General features: G+C 37.3%; 1 protein-coding gene across 1 annotated transcript in view; it reads left to right on the forward strand.

Moving 5' to 3' along the window:
• Stxbp6 (syntaxin binding protein 6 (amisyn)) overlaps positions 1 to 22,106 on the forward strand; it is a 261,788-nt gene that overhangs the window by 77,564 nt on the left and 162,118 nt on the right. Inside the window, exon 2 of the mRNA XM_013025356.1 lies at positions 2,184 to 2,372. Within this exon, the coding sequence (XP_012880810.1) occupies positions 2,219 to 2,372 (154 nt within the window). The 5' untranslated portion in view covers positions 2,184 to 2,218. The remainder of the gene's footprint in view (positions 1 to 2,183; positions 2,373 to 22,106) is intronic.

Consider the following 22,106-nt stretch of genomic DNA (forward strand, 5'->3'; position numbering starts at 1 on the left):
TTTTATTCACAGAATGGTACTTGGTAAAATTCGTTACACTACCATTGTCTCTTTTGTATGTCTCTAAATGATGACAAGTGAGAAGCTTTGGAACTAACAAAGAATAAGTATGTGTTCCCCCTTTCTGAAAAACGTCCTGGAAAAATCATAGCATAAAGCACAGTGGGGAGTTCTGTTTGCTAACTTGTGAGACATGACAGTGTATCATTAGTAATCAGCAAAAAGTCATTTTTTTCTCAGTCAGCATGAAAACCCAATGTTAAGCATAAAAAATGTCATAATGCCAGCACTGGGAAATGTACATGTAGATTTGAAAAATCAACATCAATAAATCTATATTCTCATCTCACATGTTATATATGCTTAGTGCCACTGAGTGCCACAGAATTTAAACTAGGAGAAATTTTCCTGACCAGTGAGATACTTTTTTTTTTTAACATATTTTTTTCTCCCACTGGAAGGTTGCAGATGTTGTACAGGTTAGAGATGGGCAGCTATGCTGGAAGCATTTGTGACTCTTGCAATGGGTAGGGTATACCTCTGGTCTTCTATCATAAATCTTGAGATTTAAGACAAACCTTTGATGTGGTCAGTAGTCAACTCCTGGAAGACAGAAAACCATATTTTAAAGTTTTATTATATCTTATTTGAGCATAAGGTAGTTTATAATGGGACTTTGTTTAGTAGCTAGCTCAATTTTACAGCAATCTGAGCAACTCTACCAGCTGCTAGTACTATCACATAACTGCTGCTGGTCCATTTGTCAACTCTCTAAGTATTCATTGCAATCTGCATGATCACGCCAAGGCTCTGAATTCTGTTTTGTTTTTTCTTTATTTTTGTAATGATACTGGGGATTGAACTCATAGTACTTGTCACATGAGCCACAACTTCAGCTTCTTTTTGCATTTGTTATTTTCAAAGCAGGGTCTTTCCTTATGCCTGGACTGTAATCTTTCTAATGTGTTTTCCTCTGTCACGTGGGATGACAGGCATGTGTCACTGTCTCCAGTCAATGAGTGAGATGATATTTCTCAAACATTTATGTCCAGATTAGCCTTGAACTGTGATCTTTTGATCTCTGCTTTACTTGTTGCTAGAGTTACAGGCTTGAGCTACTGTGCCTTACCTAATTCTGATTTTTTAAATTGCCTGAACAAGTATCAGTAATTAGTCATTCATTAGTAAAATTATAGAATATAATTAGTAAAATGATAGAATATAGAAAATTTTCAAAGTTGCTATTGTCCCATACCAAGATAGGATTCATATTCTAATTGACCTTGAACTTTTTAGAATTAAGACCTCTGGGGAAATACACGTTTTGGAAAACTAAATATAACACTGGGGCTGTGTATGTGTAAGTACGGTGGGGGAGACTCATTGTGAGTCAGCAACATACTGCTTTATTTTCTTAATTATTGGGCACCCACTGCCAGTTAACTACAAGAGCATAACATGTGGGAACTTCTGGATAACATTTCCAAAATACCTAGCATTAGTCAGATACTTTTTTGGAATTCCATGGCCACTTTGGCTGAAGGACACTGTGGAGACTTTGGCAAGGGTTCAGAGTATGGCAACTAGCTGCAGAGGAATGCTGGAAGATAGGCCCATTGCATAAAGCTAAGAAATAAGAGTTCACTACTGAGATGATCAAAGGCAGCCAAGGAAGGATGGTTTTCTGTTGATAAAATAGTTATTTTGCAGAAAAAGATCTAGGTGTCTCCATTGTGAAGGGAATGAAGGATAAGGATTTACATTTGACTCAAAGGAGATTTGGAAGGGGAATTATGAATGTCTTAACTTTAGTGATCATTAGACAGTAGAAAGACTTCTAAACAGGAAATATGAATCTGTGTTCCTTAAATAATAGGGAATAGAGTGGGCAGTGCTTGGCAGTTGGAGTGAGGTGTACTTGCGGTAGAAATTCACAAAGTCCCTAGATCCCATTGCATGGTGCTCATCTCCCATTGGGTTTAACATTTTCAGGGAGTAAATATATATTTTCATTTTTCTCCATAGCTATTGCAAGAATAAAGAATATTTCTCTAGTGCATTTCAAGCAATTAAGTGTTTAAACTGCAAATTGAAAAGTACTTCACCTGAAAACTAGCTTGCTGTTCATATTCTATAAGCCCTGCAATGCTGTCAGTTCCAACTTGCCTTTTCTTTATCTTCAGAAAATTCACTGAGTGCCCACCTCGCTGGCTCTACAATGAGTGCCAAATCTGCCATCAGCAAGGAAATTTTTGCACCTCTTGATGAAAGAATGCTGGGCGCTGTCCAAGTCAAGAGGAGGACAAAGAAAAAGATTCCTTTCTTGGCAACTGGTGGTCAAGGCGAATATTTAACTTATATCTGCCTGTCAGGTAATGAAAACCAAGTACTTATGTTATTAAAAGAACTTGTTTTAAACAGTTAAATTTTAAGGTATCTGGGACAGTTGTATTCATTTTTATATATTTCCATTCTTTAATCCTTCTGTTCTCTCTGTTACCTTTCTCTGATCTTTATTCACTCATAGCAGCTGTATTTTGAAGATCCGTTTTATGGAAAAAAAGTGTTCGATTTTAATGCATTTTTCAGTTCATTGTTTCTGCAAAGGACTTGGTACACACACACACACACACACACACACCCTTCAAAAGAAGTGGTCTGTGAGGACTTTTGCTTTAGAACAATTCTTGGTTTTCAAATAATGTTCATTACTAGCAACCTGAGTTTTATTGACTTTCTTTTTCTAAACCATTGTCAACAATTAGTAGTAGTTTGTCTTGAGATAACTATTGGTACCTTATGGAATGTGAGAAAGAAGCTTCAGTTCACAAATCAGTGCTTTGCCTGACAGCTAGTCCCTTGTCAGGAATGAGCATCTGTTTTATTAAGCTTAGAGGTTTGTTGGATTATTTTTTTCCTTTCGGTTTGTGATTATAGTAGATCTGTAGGATTTATACTAAGTTTTTTGAGATAAAATTTGGATAAATGTTTCATGGAGTTATGGGTGACGCTAATCTGAACACCTCGGGCATTTGTTGTATTTCTGATAATATTTCTTATAATAGAGAGATGGAGAAATAATCTTAGATTTAATTCATCTCTTTTTAATTTATTTCACTTGTGGTTTGGAAATAAAACTTTATTTTTTGGGCCTACTTTTGACTTAAAAAAAATAGGTCTATGGGGGAAAGCAAAGGAAGGGGTGACATTGTCCAAGAAGCATTGTACTCATTATCTGACTTAAGGAATTGTAAACCCTTTATACAACTACATAATAATAACAATAAAAATCTAAATATAAAAAATTGAGAATAGAAAGCAACTAAGAGCCAGAAAAAAATGTCTATGGTAAGTTTATCAGAATTCATTTCAAGGTGCAAATAATGTTTCATCAGACAGCATGTGTAAATTTATAAGACTTTATCTTAAATTGAAAAGAAATGAAAAACATAACATTTTGGAAAGAATGACTGTACTTATTGAGAAAGTTTTATTGATATAAATATAAGAGAATTAGCCTTGAAACATTGGTCTCTCTTTCCCAAATAAGGATTAGGCTGATACAATTTGGTTGTTGTTAGAAGATACTTATATTTCTTCATATGCTAAGCATGACCTGGCATATGGTTGGAGCTTAATTAGTGAAAAGACAGAAGTTGCCTTTCTTAATTCATTTCTAATATTTTGTTAATAAGCTTAGGGTCCTAAAAACTCCTTTTCATATTCTTACATTAGATCCTAGAGCTTTGCTTGTATTAGGAGTGTATAAAGTATATTCCAATGAATTTTGTTTCATGTTTGGGCTTAGCTGAAATTGGCTGAGCACAGATACATAATGTGTCTAATTTTGGTTAGAGACTCTTTTTTTTTCTTGTCGGTTGTGGGCCTGAATTCTGGGCCTGGGCGCTGTCCCTCAGCTCTTCAGCTCAAGGCTAGCACTCTACCACTTGAGCCACAGCGCCACTTCTGGCTTTTTCTGCTTATGTGGTCCTGAAGAATTGAACCCAGGGCCTCATGCATGCCAGCCAAGCACTCTACTACTGAGCCACCTTCCCAGCCCTAATGTGTCTAATTTTGTTAAGCTCTCTTCTCTCTCTAGTCTCTAGTGTCTCAACATTTCCTTGAGATTTCTTTTTGTAATTTTATTTTATTGTAAAGATACTGTACAAAGGGGTTACAGTTACATGAGTAAGGTAATGAGTACATTTCTTATCAAGCATTGTTACTCCCTCCTTTGTTGTTCTCCCACTATTCCTTCCTTCTCCTACCTTTCTCACTACTCTCCTCCCCCCAAAAGTTGCAAAGTTCATTTCCAATGTAGTGTCTTGTGGGTATCATTGTTGCGATGGGTCATCCTGTGTCCTTGTTTCAGCATTTTGTTATTCCCCTTCCCCTCCCTAAATTAGACCTATCTATATACAAGATGCAGGGTACCAAAATCAAGTACAGTGACAACAGGGGATATACCATAGGGGGAAGAACATACAAAAGAAACCAAAAAAATTCACATAGTACATTAAAAACTACAACAACAAAGAAAGACCTCTTGTGTTCTCTTCTTGGGGTTCATATCACTTAGCATCATCTTATATGGTCACATGTACATAGCTTTTGAACTTTTCTGCTCATCTGATAAAATTATCCTAAACATATAGTAATTATTGCAAATGAGGGAAACCATGGGACCTATATTTCTTTGGGTCTGGCTTACTTCACTTAAAATGATTTTTCCAATTCTTTCCATTTCCTAACAAATAAAGACAGTTATTTGAAGGAAAACTGGATGACTCAGAAACCTACTGAGCTTGCTTAGTATACACCTATTGCTGAAGGAGAAAAGTTTTACTTGGAATTTAGGCATATGCTATTGTCTGCCTGATCATGAAGTCTGTGAGAGTGATACAGGGAATGTAACAGCCTCATCTTAGTGAAATAGCATAACATTTCCCTGGGTGTAGAAGACAATGACCTGAGACCTACTGGATAACTGCATTCTCTTTCCAAATCACTAAGACATTCAGGTTAAAAGTCTGAAACTAGGAGAATTGCTTTTGGCTTGCAATGCAGGAAAACAATCTCTTGTCCTTTTTCTGGTTTTGAATGTTGGGAGGATAAATGAAGTATATCTGGCATTTCAGCAGACAGTAGAGTAGAAATTGGGTCAGGAAAAGTCTGGTCACTATAACACCTGCTTTTTGCAATGTAATTTTTTCTTATAATTGACAAAAAAGTAGCCATATTTATATTTATTTTCTAAGTTATGTAAAATTTAGAGGTACATCCCTGATAAGCTAATGCTTTAACTAAGAAATACTTAGTCAAATACGCATTAAGTGCCTTTTTGTCCTAAATGCTAAGGATACAATTATTAGAAAAACTGATAGATTACCAAATTTAATGAGGAAGAAACAGTAGATATAACAAGCATAGACTCTGAGAAGGCCCAAAAGGATGTCTAGATAATCATATAGGAACAGAATTTAAACTGAGTAAAGAACCAAAAGGGTTCTAGAAAAGTAGGAATTTGTTAGTGTTGAAGAGGGTGGTGTGGGGAGAGCAGACATCCCAGGTAAAAGGACAGAATGATAGGTTCATTAACAGACCAAGCAGGATTTGGGGCCTTTCTTTGTCTCCTATTCAGTCTGTTCTTTGTAACTGACCACACATAGGAGGCTTTGAAATGAAAGTTGAACCCTTCAATGACATTCTCCTTCCTGCTATTAGGGTGAATTGCCTATGCTTTCTGGGAGGCCAGGTCCTTCAACCACTGTACTTTACTTGCTGAAAACCAGCTATTCATTTTTAACAAGCAAACTTTGTCCAAATTAAGGCAAGGTCTGGAACTCTTCAAACAGCATGAAGCATTAAAGTAAAAGAGAGAAAGTTTGACTTTCAAAGCTTGTCAAAACCTTCATCTATATATAATAAATATCTATGTTATATTATACATTATTATATATATTGTATAATATTACATATTATATATATCTTCCAATGTCTGGAAAAATCTGAGCAGTAGATTTGGTGATCATAAAACTTTTTATTATTTTTCATAAATTCATTTTTTATTATTTAATATGCAGTGATCAGAAAATAACAGCATCTATGTTTCTAAATATAAGATTGCCTGGGAATAATAAAATGTACTCCTATCATAAATTGTTCTTCATGTAAAAAGTTTAGTTAACTTTAGAAGAATTTGACAACATAATAAGTTCCTGTGTATAAGCAAAAGGTAATTCACATGCTGTTTTAAGGCCTCATGAGAAATTAAGATGAATCAAGTAAAAAAGAAACATCAACAAAGTCTTAAGGACAGGTAACATAGAATAGCATACCAGAGAGCAATGGAATATTTAGGAGAATCTCCATCTCCTTTTTTTGTTGTTGTTGTTGGTGGTGGTGATCATGGAGCTTGAACTCTGGGTCTGAGCGCTGTCCCTGAACTCTTCAGCTCAAGGAAGGCCCTCTACCACTTGAGCCACACAAACCACCACTTCTGGTTTTCTGGTGGTTAATTGGAGATAAGAGTCTCATGAACTTTCCTGACCCGGCTGGCTCTGAACCAGAATCCTTAGATTTGCAGCCTCCTGAGTAGCTAAGATTAGAGGCATGAGGCACCAGCGCCTGGCTCTCTATCTCTTTATAGTCTTCAAACTTGGGGATTTAAGGAGGACTAGTGAAATCACTTGTAACTGCAGGTATCAACTTTCATGTAAGTATGGGAAGAAGTAAACATCAGAAAGTCATTGACACCAGTCTTCCCTGGAGTGGCAACAAGTGAGGATTTTGTAGAAGAAGGAAATGATGGGAACAGTGGAGTCCCATTGCAGACAGGACATAGTATCTAAGGAGAGGATCTGTCCCAGAAAGGGAAACATCCAGAACAGGTCAGAGCAGAGCCCTGATTATGTGGAAATTAAGATGAAGAAACTTGGCAGACATGTGGATAGAACAGAGGCAAAGTCTAAAAAAGACCATTTGGGGGAAGAGAAGGCAACTTAGAGGAAACCCTTTACAGGCTTAGTATAAAGGCAAACAAAGCATCAAAAGGTGGAAGACTCCCAATGAAACAGTATCTCAGAACTGTGTCTTTCCCTTTCAAAACTGATGTCCTTTAAGTCAGGTTTTCTTGAGGTGCACTTTATACAAAGGACCAACACTGCTCACAACATTCAATTACTTGTCCCTTCCATGATAATTTTGATCTGTAAAATTAAACTTGATACATGCTAAATTAAAACCAAGTTATAATTAGAAAGCAGTTGCCTACAGTGCTCTATAATCTCTTGCCATTCTATAATCTCTATTTTCATGATTCTGTTTGAATTTAGTATGTGTGATATGTGATGTTAGCTTTCATCTCCCCCGCCCATCAACCATGCATTTTCATCTTCATAAATGGTTGAAGTCTTTTCTTGGCTGCCTCTCCTTATTCCTACAGAAGGAGCATGTGGAGACCTTAATTTTTGTGATTTAGTTACAAATCTTGTTAAAACAGAAAACTAAGTCTTCACAAAATGATTTTTAATACATAAAGAAAGCAAAATTTTCTTTTTAAATTCTGAATATAGTTGGATGAGATGATTTAGGTAAAAAGGTCAGGAAAGGTAGTGACATGGATTAGGAGTATAAAACTGGCATTCTTCTTTTTCCTCGGTGATTGTTACCTCTAGGTATTAGAAAACTTCTAGAACTTTTTCAAGCACAGATGTCCTGATCCTACATAGGTACCAGTAATGCGTCTTATCTATATTCTGAAAGTTCAAACTTAAGTTGAGTAATTTCACTATTTGGGGGTTTTATTTTGGGCTTCCCACTGGAATATTTAACATAATGGTATCTTTTGGTACTCAATTTTATTTTAAAAAAGGCTTTCTAGTTCCCTTGTTTTCTGACCTTAGTCAAACTTCTAGATTTGAGAGAACTTCAATTTATTCCATTAGAAAGTGTAGGTTCATTATATTGAGGACCCTTTGGGCTGTAACGTTTGAGGATTATGAACCCCTTTGGCAGTTTTATATGAAAATTTACACTTCATGAATTTCATATAGGGAAGAATTAGAGTTTTTATATAAAAAATAAACACTTAAACATTTATGAGAGTTTGAGAAAATATAGATTGCTATTGGAATAAAGGTAGCCAGATTTTATTGTTAGTGAGCTGACATAAAAAGAAATTATCTCAGATCTACTTTCTAATTCAGACTGTATTTCATCTCAAAGTATATGAATATTAGGAGAGAAGGGAAGAAACAAGAGAGGTGGAATTTAGCCTTGGTAGAAATGCTTTATTCAGTTGTAGTGGGTTGACTTTCTAAGATTTTTATCCAGAAAAAAAAAAAGAGAGAGATTCACATTGAAATTAGAAGTTTTACAAGAGCATTAGCAATGAAGAGAAAATGCAAAAAGTGATTACAGTTATGTGCCATTGGTAAACATTGCTAGAATAAATATGGCATTTAAAAGAAAAAATTGTATAAGAAAATGAGCATTCATCTTATGTGTGTTAGGTTGTTTTAATTCCACTTAAACCCAGTAGCATCTCTAACAGTTAGGAAGTATGTAGTTCTTCATTTCACAGATGAAGAAACCAGTATTCTCCAGAGGTTGTGACCTCCTAGAGGGTGACATACTAGAACTAGCAGAGTTGAAAATGCTTCCAGTTCCTGACCTCAGTGTTACTTTGTATTGCAGTAGCACCTCACTTCCTCTGACTTATTACCTGAGCAGGGGCTGTGAAGGAGCAGATTTGAAGGGGCAGATTCTTCTGACTCTTGACATTAGATACAGACAGGAAATACTTTTGACCTCCATGCTTCCTTCCTATCTCACTTGTAAAACTATTGCTGAGTAGACTTTCCAAGTGTTTGACTGTATGTCAGAGTAAGACTTTTTCTCTTTATTATAGAGATTTGGTAGGTAAGTCAAGCCATAAAACGAAGTAACTAGAATGCAGGACAAAATATTGTCTTCTTTCTATGAGTTTTCCCTGGATCCTTTTCAATTTATAAAAATTTGATATTCACTCTTGTATAATCTATGGAGACTTTTAGCTCTTCTGTGATATGGATATAAAGATATTTGATTAAAATTCAAAATAGTAATAATTGTTGATCCTATTGATTTCAAAAAAGATATTATTTTAAGATCTTCTCTGGCTAGTAGAGTTAGCTAGCAAATATCACATGCAAATGGCCTTCAACCTAACACCTGCCATGCAGACACATACTTCGGGGCTCAGGATGGTCAGGGTGGTTCCAGTCCAACATGGCAATAGTGATATGATGAATGGCATTTGTTGAGTTTCTGTGTCACACATGGTTCTAAACCCTTTCTATATATTCATTCATTTCATCCTTACAATGATGCTCTGAGGTAGATCACAGCACTGCTGCCAGGCTGTAGATGAAGAGACTGAGCCCAGATATAAATTACCTTGCCAAAGCTGTTGGTTGTGAGAAACAAAACAAGGATTTGAACTCAAGTAGTTTGACTGTAAATCCTATTCCATTGCATGAGAGAAGACTTCCCAAGAAAGCCTCCTTTCTTACCATTTCTGAAGCTTCAGTGGTCATCATGTCTGGGTAGACATGAGTGAATTTATTTTATTCAATTATATGTTAGATCCTTTAAATTTTCTTAGAGTTAACTGGGCGCTGGTGGTTCAAGCCTGTAATTCTAGCTACTCAGGAGGCTAAGATCTGAGGATCATAGTTCAAAGCTAGCCCGGGCAGGAAACTCCGTGAGACTCTTATCTCCAATAAACCACCAGAAAAACCGGAAGTGGCGCTGTAGCTCAAGTGGTAGAGCGCTTGCCTTGAACTGAAGAGCTGAGGGACAGACAGTGCTCAGGCCCAGAGTTCAAGTCCCATGACCGACCCCCCAAAAAAATTTCTTAAGAGTCTCCTTGTGGTTCTAAACCATTTCCTGTGGAAACCAATAGTAGTAATATTTATTTTTTGTAAAGTCTTGTAAATAGGAGGGTAGCTATTATATATTGTCTCACTTAAACCTTAAAACCACCAGCATGTTTCTGCTGGACAGATGACAGAGTCCAGGCTTATAGATGAGACGTGCACTCAATACCCAGGGTTGGGAGAACAATGGAGCTGAAACTCATAACTAGGTCTACCTGACTCCAAAGTATATTCATGGTTTAATCTCCCCACCCCACCCCCCAGGATGAGCTAAGTCTGAAAAACAGAATTTTCCTCTTCCCTAAGAACAGTTTGACAACATTCCTTCAACAGAGTTCTAATCTCTGAGGACTTGTGCTGACAGCCCCTTGAGCCTTTCTAGTGGTTTAGCACACCAACAGCGTTTTCTTTCTCACTAACAGAGAGATTTCTTTTTCCATTCTCTCATGTATGCATTCCAGGACTAAACCCAGATGGAAACAAGGGAAAGCTCTTGACAGAGGCTGGTGCCAAAACATTTCATTTAAAAAGGAAACTCCATCTGTGCGCTCTCCCACCACACAGCCCTGTGTGAGGAACAGGAGTTTCACAGCTGACTAGCTCGTGTTCCTTGGATTTGTTTTGACTCGTAGCCAAGGTAGAGCAAGGGGTTGTTAGAGAACTTGTAAAGGAAGACTATTCCTTCTACACTATGGAGATCAAAACCCTATTGACATTCTAAACAACAGACGACCAAGGAGGTTCTGGTCAGACATGCAGAACACTGTGTTGGGTGATTTGCTAAACTGATGCTTCTAGAAATTAGTACACTTGCTGTGGTATTGGGAATGTGTCTTCAATTGGCTTTTGCTTATACCTTGTAGGAGACTCAGAGGCACTTTGGGATATCAAGAGCCCCCATTGCTCCCTGGATCCACCATGCTATTGCAGAAGTTAGGCTTTAGCTGTAAGACTGACATATAAGAAAATACTGACAACCAGCCTCCTTACAACTTTGAGGCTTCATTTTCTCATCTCTGAAATGGGGTATCTTTTTTCCCAGGGGCATTTTGAAGAGTAGGTGAGCTACTCATGTATTTGTATACATGGAAGTTCCTCAACTTTCTGAGCAATGCTATTATCTTTTCACCACTGGGACACTCATTGGTTCTTGCCTTATAAAGATAATCCATCTGAACTATTTTTTAAAAGGTGCAAATTTGTATCTGTGGCAGATATATGGGACCCATGTTATGTGTGGCACCGAAATACTGCAGCCCACCTCTGGCCTCCTTGGCTTTTCTCCCTCTCCCGAATACTGAATACTTTCTCTTTTCCTTTTCAGATTAGTGTCCTCTCCTGCTGTGCCCTACCCCTGATAGGAATCTGACACCTACTTTCTAAATCCTTTCTAAATCAGGCTTTTCTTAATTTTCTTTGCTCTACAATTAGCCCAACCCCAACTAGACTACTAGATGGTTTCCTGTTATTGTTCTATTTCAGAGTTTGCATTAAAAACTTCTAATCTTTTAGGTGTTTATTGGTGATTATGTTGGATGCTGTACTTCCTTGTGTTTAGGCCTCTTTGTCTGACTTTGTGAGAAATAAGAACTGGCTGAGTCAATCAGGTTCCTGTCTCTGAAATGAAAGATGTTATTTTCCTTCACCTATCTTTACTGGATCAAAAGAAAAATTAAAACAAAATAAAACATTCTCTGGGATCAGTCATGTGCAGTGTTCAGCAAATAGAAGACATGGGAGAGGTTGATAGATATGCCTACAGGCCTAGCTTTTCAGCCAGCTCAGGTTCTTGTTTTTGTTTCTCCAACTCTTTTCTGTTACCCTTCCTGTGTGTGTGTGTGTGTGTGTGTGTGTGTGTGTGTGTGTGTGTGTTGATAGAAAACAAGAGAGACAGAAAATTCAAAGGAGTGATATTTCTATCCCTATAAGTCATTCTAAACTATATGTAGAGTTTTCCAGAAGAAACTACAAATAGCAACAAGCCCAGTGAGATACAGGGTTTGCCATGACCCTAACAAATAGATGGCCAATGTGTTACTGTGGCCTCCAATCTCATTGCCGTAACACACTTAGCATGGCTAGGTTTTGTTAATTGTCTTTCTATTTACTTCATCAGACTGTAGAGAGTAGAGGCTTTGTGGTATACACTTCTCAGTCCCAAGGGGCCTGATCATGGTGGTAAATGCAGTGCCCGGGGGAAAATGGGAATATTCTCTCTGCTCTGTCTTCTAGACTCCCTAAGCAAGCAGCCTAACGTCCCAGATTACTTTCTGCATTTGAGTTCCTGGCCAGGAACTTACATATTCACCTTGGGCCAAACCAGTTGGTGCTTAATTGACTTTAAGTTGATGTTAGGTGAAATGAACCCCAAGATAAGTATTCAAATGTTTTTTTTTTCTTTCATGTGATTGTTTCTAACATATTTATAAGATGATTTCTTTGCTGCTTTGTATGTCCCTCCCCCCTGCTTTCACTGTATTTGATGGTATAATTTGTAGAGGTGAAGGGAAAAAACAAATAGTTTAAATAGGGATACAGGTGGACCCATTGCAACAATGAGATGTACAAATCGTTATGTCCAACTTTGGGAGGGAGGGAGAGAAGATGGGGAGGTGGGGGGGATGGGAAAGGATAGGAAGGGGAAACAAAGGAGGAGGCAACAATGCTTGATAAGAAATGTACTCATTACCTTGCCCATGTAATTGTAACTTCTCTGTACAGTATTTTCACAACTAAAAAAAAAATGTGTCAGGCACCACAGTGGCTCACACCTATGATCCTAGCTACTCAGGAGGTCTGAGATCTGAGGATCATGGGTGGGAAAGTCTATGAGACTCTTATCTCCAATAAACTACTCACAAAAAGCCAGCACAGTGACTCAAGTGGTAGAGCATTAGTCTTGAGCAAAAGAAGCTCAAGGACAGACCCTACGCCCAGAGTTCAAGCCCCAGATTCAGCAGGAAAAAAAAAAAATCACCTGAAGATGTTGCTGGATAGTCTTTTATTCTCTTGGACTTCATCAGATTACTGAGCTGGAGATTTTATTCTATCTAATGGCCAAGTTATCAAGAAGAAAATGAACATTTCTCCTAGTGTTCAGACATTAAGAATCATCCACAATGGGCAATTTATAAATGTAGCCTACAGCAGGAAACTATTATCTCAAAATTATGGAGTACCTGAGTGTTTCTTCTCAGCAGAGTTCATATTATGAAGGCATCACTGATCATTTATGGACACTACACACACCAAAACTTTCCCCAAATGCTCTTTTTATAGTAATCATTTTCAGTTCTGTATTTCCTTAGGGAGGGCCTCCAAGAGAAAACTCAAAACTCCATCTTTTTGCTATAGTTAGAACCTCCCAGGGTATTAACACAGTGTCTCCTGCCATGCCTTTTTAAGAAATTATCTTCCCTCTTCTACACAAGGATCCCATACAGCTGAGGGCTGCAGACTTCATGCTAAACCATGTCTTGAGTTTAACCAATTTTACTGTCTGACAAGCCCACAGGAAGTACAGGAAGTAAACTGGAGATGGCAGGATTATACAATACCTTCATTACTTCAGATCCAAGTTTCTGTTTTCCCAAAGTAAGTGCCTTTTCAGTTGGTTCTGTTATGACTTCACTAAACATTTCCTATTGTATTGATGACAGCTGCTCTCCTTTTTTCTGACAGATGTACTCAAATAGGATTTATATAGGTTTTTTAACCTCTGGTCAGAATCCTTTCTCTTTTGTAGATAGGTTCAAGATTGAACGATTTTTGTTTTGTTTTGTGGGGGAATGATACTGGGGCTGGATTGCAGGGACTTGCGTTTACTAGGCACTCTACAAGCTATACCTCCACATTGCTTTTTGATAGTTGTTTTGGAGATAGAGTCTCATGGATTTTTCTTCCCTGACTCTTAAAACCAGACACTCTTCATCTCAGCTTCTTGAGTAGTTAGAATTTCAGATGTAAGTACTAGCTCCCATCTTAAAAGAGGCAGTTACTTGCCTCACATTTCTGCTTGTTTCTGTTATGGATTTGTTAGACATTTCCCATTGTATTGTTGATGGAGTACAGGAAGTGGCAAAAAATCAGCCAGATATAGTCATGTTTTCATTTCTTTGATTAATGATTCACATTTGCCATTTTCTCAGATATACCATCTTAACCTATAAGACTACCAGGATGAAAGGAAATAACTTCTTAGGAATTAATGAATCTAGATTTTTTTCTTTTTTTGGTACTGGTAGAACTAGAGTTTGAACTTGGAGCACCCTGCTTGCTCAGCTTTCACTCTACAATTTGAGTGTTATCTCCAGCTCTGCTTTCTGCTTTTGGAGATTATTTGGAGGTTAAAGTGAATTTCTGACTCAGGATAATGTAAAATCTGATGCAGAAGAGACAGATTAATAGTTAAGTGAATTCAAGAGTTTATCTCTATGGTGTTATTCTTTCTCACGTGCAGCAGTAATTTGTGTCACTCTTTGTTGGGAAGAGCTTATTGATATCTCCTCTGTGGTGCACTTATCATAAGGATAGGCCAGATGTGCATGCTTGTCCTTCTTCTCTGTTACTTCTTCCTAGACTTGGGGACCCATAAATGGAAGATGCCTAAAGTACTGTCTTAGAGGGGGGAAATCTAAAAATAACATCCTCCCCAAGTGAAGTACACTTCCCTGACCCCTTGGACTAAGGAAAGAAGGTATTTAAACTATAATTGTTTTCTAAGTTAGATATTTCATGTATACTTTTGAATTCCCATTTATATTAGAATGTATGGCTATGTATAGAATTTTTAAATTTGTACGCAGTGGGGGTTACGTTCAGGTTATTTTTCTTAACTGAGGGAATGCACAGTCAAAATTAATCAGAGACCCCAGGCTTGCGTCCAGAAAAGTGGAAATCTTTACTACTCTATTAATAACTGCTGACCAGGGGACTGGAATTGGCTTGTAAAATCCTTGGCTTTAGATGTACTGCACAAAGTAGTAGCCCTTGGGAATCGGCCTCAACTCCACTCTTTCTGCCCCCAGCCTACTCCCAAATTCTGTGGCTTTCTGGAAAGTGGAGAGCCAGCTGCGGTGTACACTCAGTGTCCTGACACCCACTAGTGAGCACCTGTTGCAGTACTTAGCACTTAACAATGATAGCCCTCCTCTTAGGTGTTCTCTACAACTTTTGGTGCCTGAAATCTGGCTGATAGAATGACTTGTTTCAGTTCCAGTGTTAGGTTTTATGGGAATGCATGTGAACACCTGCAACTTTGCTTTCATACACCATTGGCAGATTGGGCCTGGTTTATTTAGTTCTGAAGCTACTTGGCCTTTTGTGCCTTTGAAAATAAGGAAACCTACATTTCCTTTCTGGACCTGACTTTTATTGATTCATCTAGAAACACCTCATTCTTTGCTGAGACAGCAGTCTTTAGCTCCTCAATGAGCATTTCTTTTTGAACTGTGTCTTGCATTTTTGTACATAATTATTTCTCTTTGTCTTTTACTGCACTTTCATCTGTAAGAACCATTTACTTATCAGAAAAAAAAAGTCTTAGAACTTACATATAGTGAACTCCTGTCATTAACAGGGGATATGTTCTGAAACCAAATGCTATACACAATGTATGTTTTCTATATATACATACTTATGATATAACTTAATTCATAAATTAGTCACAATAAGAGGCTAAGGAGATAGTAAAAACAGTTATAACAACATATATTGTGAAAAGTTGTTTAAAACCTGAATATTGCTGGAATTTTTCACTTAATATTTTAAGACTGTAGTTGAACACTGGTGATTGAAACTGAGAAAAGCTAAAAAGATATTATGGAACTATGTCTTTAAGAGCATTTAAATATACTCCACATAGCATAAACATGTCACAACACTCTCTTTTGCATAGAATTAGACTGATATAAAAAGTTTTTTTCCCAGAAATAATATGGCTATGAAGAATAATCTTTTTTAATGAATGTGAATTTCCAAAATTAAAGGGGGTTATAGTTGCTTCTTACTAAAGGTGTCCTGTCTGATCACCATTAGCTGCTAATGTCCTTGGGTAATATCTTAACTGCTAATGTCCAGTGGACATCATGGATGGCCACTGTTCCCTCACTCTAAAGTCTCTGCTTCTCCTTCCTTATGAATATTATTTTTTTCTTTCTTTCTTTTTTTGTTTCACAAAAAACGTTTGAACCCAGGGCCTTGTGCTTGCTTGGCTTGCTTGCTTATGCTAATGCTCCACTAACCTGAGCCATGCCCCTAGCCCAGATTTTTGGAGATGGATTCTTATGGACATTTCACCCTAGACTGGCTTCAAATTGTGATCCTCCAAATCTCAATTTTTTGAATAGCTAGGATTACAGGGGTGAGCCACTAAAACCCTGCTATCAACCTTCTTAAAAACACAACTTCTTATAGTGACTGATCTAAACTGTTAGTAAAGTAACAATATAGTCCATGAAACCTTTAACAATGGATGTGCCATTTGAATACCTTCCCTGGGAAGATTTATATTGCAGAAAGTGGTAACCTTTTTAAAACTAGTGTTGATGATGGTGGTGTGCTAGAGCTGGTAGGGATGGGCATGGTTGTTGTTGTTGGTGATGGTGGTAGTACTATTACTGAGAGTATTTATTGAGAAACTGTTACTGCCCATTTTGTACCTTCCTAGATGCTTATATCTGGGATTGATATATACATATGACAAACACCTGTCAGTTTGAGTTGTTATTCTTCGATATTTTCATTATCTAGTGGGCACAGTTATTTGACCATATGAGGACTTCAAGATTCTTGCTTGAAACTTGTTTTCATGGTGTTGATTAGTACCTGGAATTTGAAACAGAGCCTATTAAATGGACTTTGATTTCATTTCCTTTGGCTTCTGTTATCTTTTGTACTTTAGCAGAGAATATTGCTGTAAATAATGCAACCTGATACTAAAGAGCCTTGAATCGTTTGTTTTCATAAATCAACTTACTAACACCAAGGACACAGCTTTATTCATGCCTCCTTGAGCTTCAAAAAAGTGTGTTGGTAATTTTATTTTATTTTTAAATCATGGTGTAGCCAGCTTTCCAGATAAAATTCTCTGGCTTGAATACTGTGATTTGATAGAATACGATAGGATAGGATCCTTGTTGCCAAGATTTTTCTACATATGATTTCAAACTCACTTCCTTCCAAAATCTCATTTTATTTTGAGCTGTTGTATTTCTCTGTGAATGGTGAGATCAGAGGAAGAAAGGAACCACTTCTCAAGAAAATGAATTCTTTGATTCTGTACTAGAAATACCTGGCAAGTCAAAATGAGGGGACAGTTTTGCTGAAATGAGTTTAAATTCCCTGAGACTGCTTTAATTTTTGCCTGAGGGTTAAAAGAAAGGATGATGGTACTTTAAAAGCTTTTAGAGAATACAGCATTGGTTACAATGTAGTTAGCATCAAAAAACTACTCAGTATTAAAAATGATATTTGGCTTGAAATTATTTAGATTTGTAAATTGGATTCCTTCTATTTTTAATGTAGGTATATTTTGGCAGTTCTTTTTGTTTCTGACAATACTGAGGTTTGAACTCGGGATTTTATCAAAAGAGATGCTATATGAAAGAAAAGGCTTTTGAGAAAGAAAGATTTTTTTATTGTGAAAATACTGTATAGAGGGGTTAAAATTACATGGGCAAGATAATGAGTGCATTTCTTATCAAGCATTGTAGCCTCCTGCTTTGTTTACCCTTCCCATCCCTTCTCATCCTCCCCCCACCCTCCTCCTCCTCCCCTCCCCTCCACCAAAGTTGTGAAGTTCGTTTTGGACATAAGGACTTGTACATTTCATTGTTGCAATGGGTCCACCTGCATCCCTATTTAAACGATCTGTTTTTCCCCTTCCCCTCCACAAATTATGCCAACATCAAATACAGTGAAAGCAGGGGTTATACCGTGAGAGAGGAACATACAAGGCAACATAGAAATCATCTTATAAATATGTTAGAAACAATCGCATGAAAGAAAAAAACATTTGAATACATATCTTAGGTTAATTTCCCTAACATCACCTTATCTGACCTTTTCTGCTTGACTCAGACATATACTAGTTATTGCAAATAAGGGAAACCATGGGACCTATGTTTCTTTGGGCCTGGTTTACTTCACTTAATACAATTTTTTCCACGTCTTTCCATTTCCTAACAAATGGGGAAATGTCGTTCTTTCTGATAGAGGCATAGAATTCCATTATGTATATATACCACATTTTCTTGATCCATTCATCTACTGAGGGGCATCTGGGTTGGTTCCATATCTTAGTTATGGTAAATAATGCTGCAATAAACATAGTCGTGCTGGTAGCTTTAGTGTGGTCTTGTTTGTAAGCATTTGGGTAAATGCCCAAAAGTGGGATTGCTGGGTTATAGGGGAGCTCTATGTGGAGTCTTTTGAGGAACCTCCATACTGCTTTCCAAAGTGGTTCAACAAGTTTACATTCCCACCAACAATGCAGTAAGGTTCCCTTCTGTCCACATCCCCTCCAGCATCTGTTGTTATTAGAGTTCTTGATTTTTGCCATTCTAACTAGGGTGAGGTGGTATCTCAATGTTGTTTAGATTTGCATTTTTTTTATGGCTAGAGAGGTTGAGCATTTCTTCATGTGTCTATTGGCCATCCTTCTTTCCTCTTCAGAGAAGTTTCTCTTTAAGTCTTTAGCCTACTTACTTATTGGACAGTTGTTTCTTTGAAGATTTGTTGTTGGGGGATTTAATTTTTTGAGTTCCAGGTATATTTTAGATATGAGACCCTCGTCCGTTGTTTGAATAGTGAAAATCTTCTCCCAATCCATGGGCTTTCTATTGCTCTTGATAGCTATGTCCTTTGCCATGCAGAAGTTCTGCAATTTCATGCAATCCCATTTATCCAACCTTTCTTTGATTTGTTGTGTTTCTGGGTCTCTATTAATAAAATTTGGGCCTGTGTCAAGGAGAGCTAGGGTTTCTCCTATTCCATTCTGTAATGTTTTCAGAGTAGAAAGACATGATTTTTAATGCTGCTTCATTTATTTATTTAATCATCTATTTACTTATTATTTTTAATCAGTTGTACAAAATGGGTACAAGTCCGCATGTCAGTTGCATCAATGTCACCCTTCCACCGTTCTCCCCCTTTATCTCATCCCTAACCACCTTCTCAAATTATCTGGGTCCATTTTCACATGTGTACATTGTTAATGCTGTATCTACTACTGTGAGCTATACAACCCATAGAAATTCACTCAGCCTGGGGATTCTGTATTTCCACGTAATATAATATGCTGATTAAAAATTGTTATCATGAATGGATGCTAAGATGGAGTTTTAATTTAAAGCAAGGCTGGATGCTTGTGAATGTTAAATATGCTGCAAGGTGTGGATGTTGACTAAAAGCATGAGTAGAGTCACACACAACTCACATCTCAGTCATATCTTGCCAGCTGCGATGTATGTGCCTAATCTCTATGAACCACTTTCCTCACCTAGACTTTTATCCCATATGCTTCTCTGGCAGTTTAAGGAGACAGTTAGGAATTGGTTGTCCACAGACCTTAGTCAATACTGTTCCAGTACTGTGTGCTGAGCAGAAGGTGTGGTGATGTGCTGGGGCATGCCAGATCCTGCAAAATATGGATGCATCCTCAGGAAGTTTAGGTTCCTGGAAACATGCTGAGACCTTAAAAAGCAGCACATTGGAGTGCTTTGTGGTTGTTATCTCTTGACATTCTTTGTGTCATGGTCCTACCTGGGTCTGAATATGGAAGCTGAGTTTGTGGTTTTCATGAGTTGTAAAACAAAACATGCTGTCAATTCTTATTTTCTTTTTCAAATGTGTTTTTGAGATACACAGTCTTAATCTCCCCTAGACTGTGGGCAGCTTTCACAAGTCTGTACACTGTGTGACTCATACTTTGCATCCAGGCCCCAGGAGCTTGGATTCCCTGCAGTTTGATAACACCTTTTCAGGATATAAAAGAAACTTCTCAAAGCCATTTTCTGGCTTATCATTTTGTTTTCCTCATGTTCATTTTTATTCAAAGTAATGTCATTTGTTTGGATTTTCTTTTACCACTATAAACTTCAAATGCCAAATTGGCTGAGCCCCAGTGGGTCACAGCACTGACTATAAAAAAGGCTGAGATCTAGCTACACAATGGTAGTTCAAAGCCAGCCTGGGAAGAAAAGTCAAGGAGACACTCTCTCCAAAATAACCAGCAAAAAACTGGGCTTGAAGCATGTCTCAAGTGGTAGGGCACCAGCTGAGCAAGCACATTAAGTGAGCATGAGACCCTATTGAGAAAAAGACATGGTTTTAATGCTGCTTCATTTAATTATTTAGTTAGTTAATTAGAAAAATTAGAAAATTAGTAAAACCCTAGTGCTGGCAAAAAAAAATTAGCCATAGATACCATCTGAGGACTTAATCGTCAGTATCCCTGAGTTGGTCTCTATCTCTATCCCTATAAGCAGTAATAAAGCCCTCTGCTGTGGCTGGGTCAGCCTCTGTCAACCTGGAGAGGAACTCCCTACAGAAGGCCTGCTCTTTCCTGTGGAACTCTAATCTGTTGAAAAGTCCAGTGATATGATTTCCTGTTAATTCCACTGTCCCCTATGACCAAGTACCTATTAGATAATGTTTTCTTCATGTTCTGTTATCCAGTTGTCTGCCAGTACGAAATTCAGCTCTTATACTTTTGGAACTAGGTGGAGCTCAGAAGCCTGTAGTTATAAGTTGCCATAGTGAAAAGAGTGAAACAGACTTGAGGTAGAATCTTCCATGGACACCATCTGTGTGACCTTGCCATAGTTACTTCCCCTCTCTATGAATCTTGGCCTCTCAAACTAAGGAAATACTTTTGCTTTGTTGTTGTTTGGTTTGGGGGAGGGGGTTGGTGCTGGTCCTGGGACTTGAACTCAGGGTCCCGGGGCTGACCCTGAGCTATTTTTTGCTTAAGGCTAGCACTAATGCTCCACCACTTGAGCCCCAGATCCACTTTTGGATGTTGTGGCAAGTTTTGGAGATAGAAATACGAAGGATTTTCATGCTTGGGCTGGCTTCAAACTGTGGTCTTCAGATCTCAGCATCCTGAATAGTTAGGATTAAAGACATAAGCCACCACCTTTTAAGTCACCCGTATATGGTCATTTGTTCTAGCAGTCATAGGCTATATGCCCCTGCTAAGATACTACATTATTAATGCCCGTAAGTTCATCATCTATACGTGGTCTGTTTCTTTAGACAGTATGGTGGCCTCTCATCCTAATGCCAGCCACCAAAAAGTGAACAGAAACTTAATCAGGCCCATATCTGTATCTCAGAGTCTACATATGCTTACAACAAAAGTGTGTTTGGGGTACTGTAACTTTTTTCTCCAAAGCTTCCTCATGTACTTTCTACCTGTGGGCTGGCATGCCTTTTAGTCATATCTTTCAGTTTTGCTTGTTTTATAATATTTATTGACAGCATTAAACGAGAGAGGAACCATTTATTCTCTTTATTCATTTGACTTCCAGTATACTATTGTTCCATGAATACAAAAAAAATGTTTCAACTCAGAATTTTTGTTCTAATGATAAGGAGCATTTTAATTGTAGGGTTGGAATTTAATTTTGATGATTCAAAGCATTCAGTGCTGCTTGCAAAGCATGAAGAGTTATAATCCTGTCACGTCAGAAATGTGGTCTTATCTAGAATAACAAAAAATACATAGAAAATGATATGTTAGGTTGGGCAAAATTTTAGCAATAAATTTCAAGGATGTTTAGAAAAAAGTCCATGTTGTTACTATAAGATTAAGTATATTCGTGCTTATATATTAACTATTTATATCTACTTAAGATTCCTTCATACTCTACAAGCTTGAAATAAGCTTATTATTTATCATTATGGGGTTTTCTAAGTGATTATTTTTCAATCCTTTATGAAAAAATTCAATTATGTAATAGTTGAGAGAATCATATAATGAACTCTCATAAACTCGTCATGGAATTAATATGATTAACTTTACTAGCCAACCATATTACATTTATTTACCATCCTTTCCCCCACACTAGACTATTTTTATGTAAGTCATATTATTTTATTTTTTCAGATTTCTAACTGCATAAATTAAAAGACACAAAGGGTTTTTAAAGTACAATCAAAAGAGCAATATCACAAATTTCTTAA

This window comes from Dipodomys ordii, unplaced genomic scaffold (assembly GCF_000151885.1).
Source record: "Dipodomys ordii isolate 6190 unplaced genomic scaffold, Dord_2.0 Scaffold84, whole genome shotgun sequence".
Classification (NCBI taxonomy): Eukaryota; Metazoa; Chordata; class Mammalia; order Rodentia; family Heteromyidae; genus Dipodomys; species Dipodomys ordii.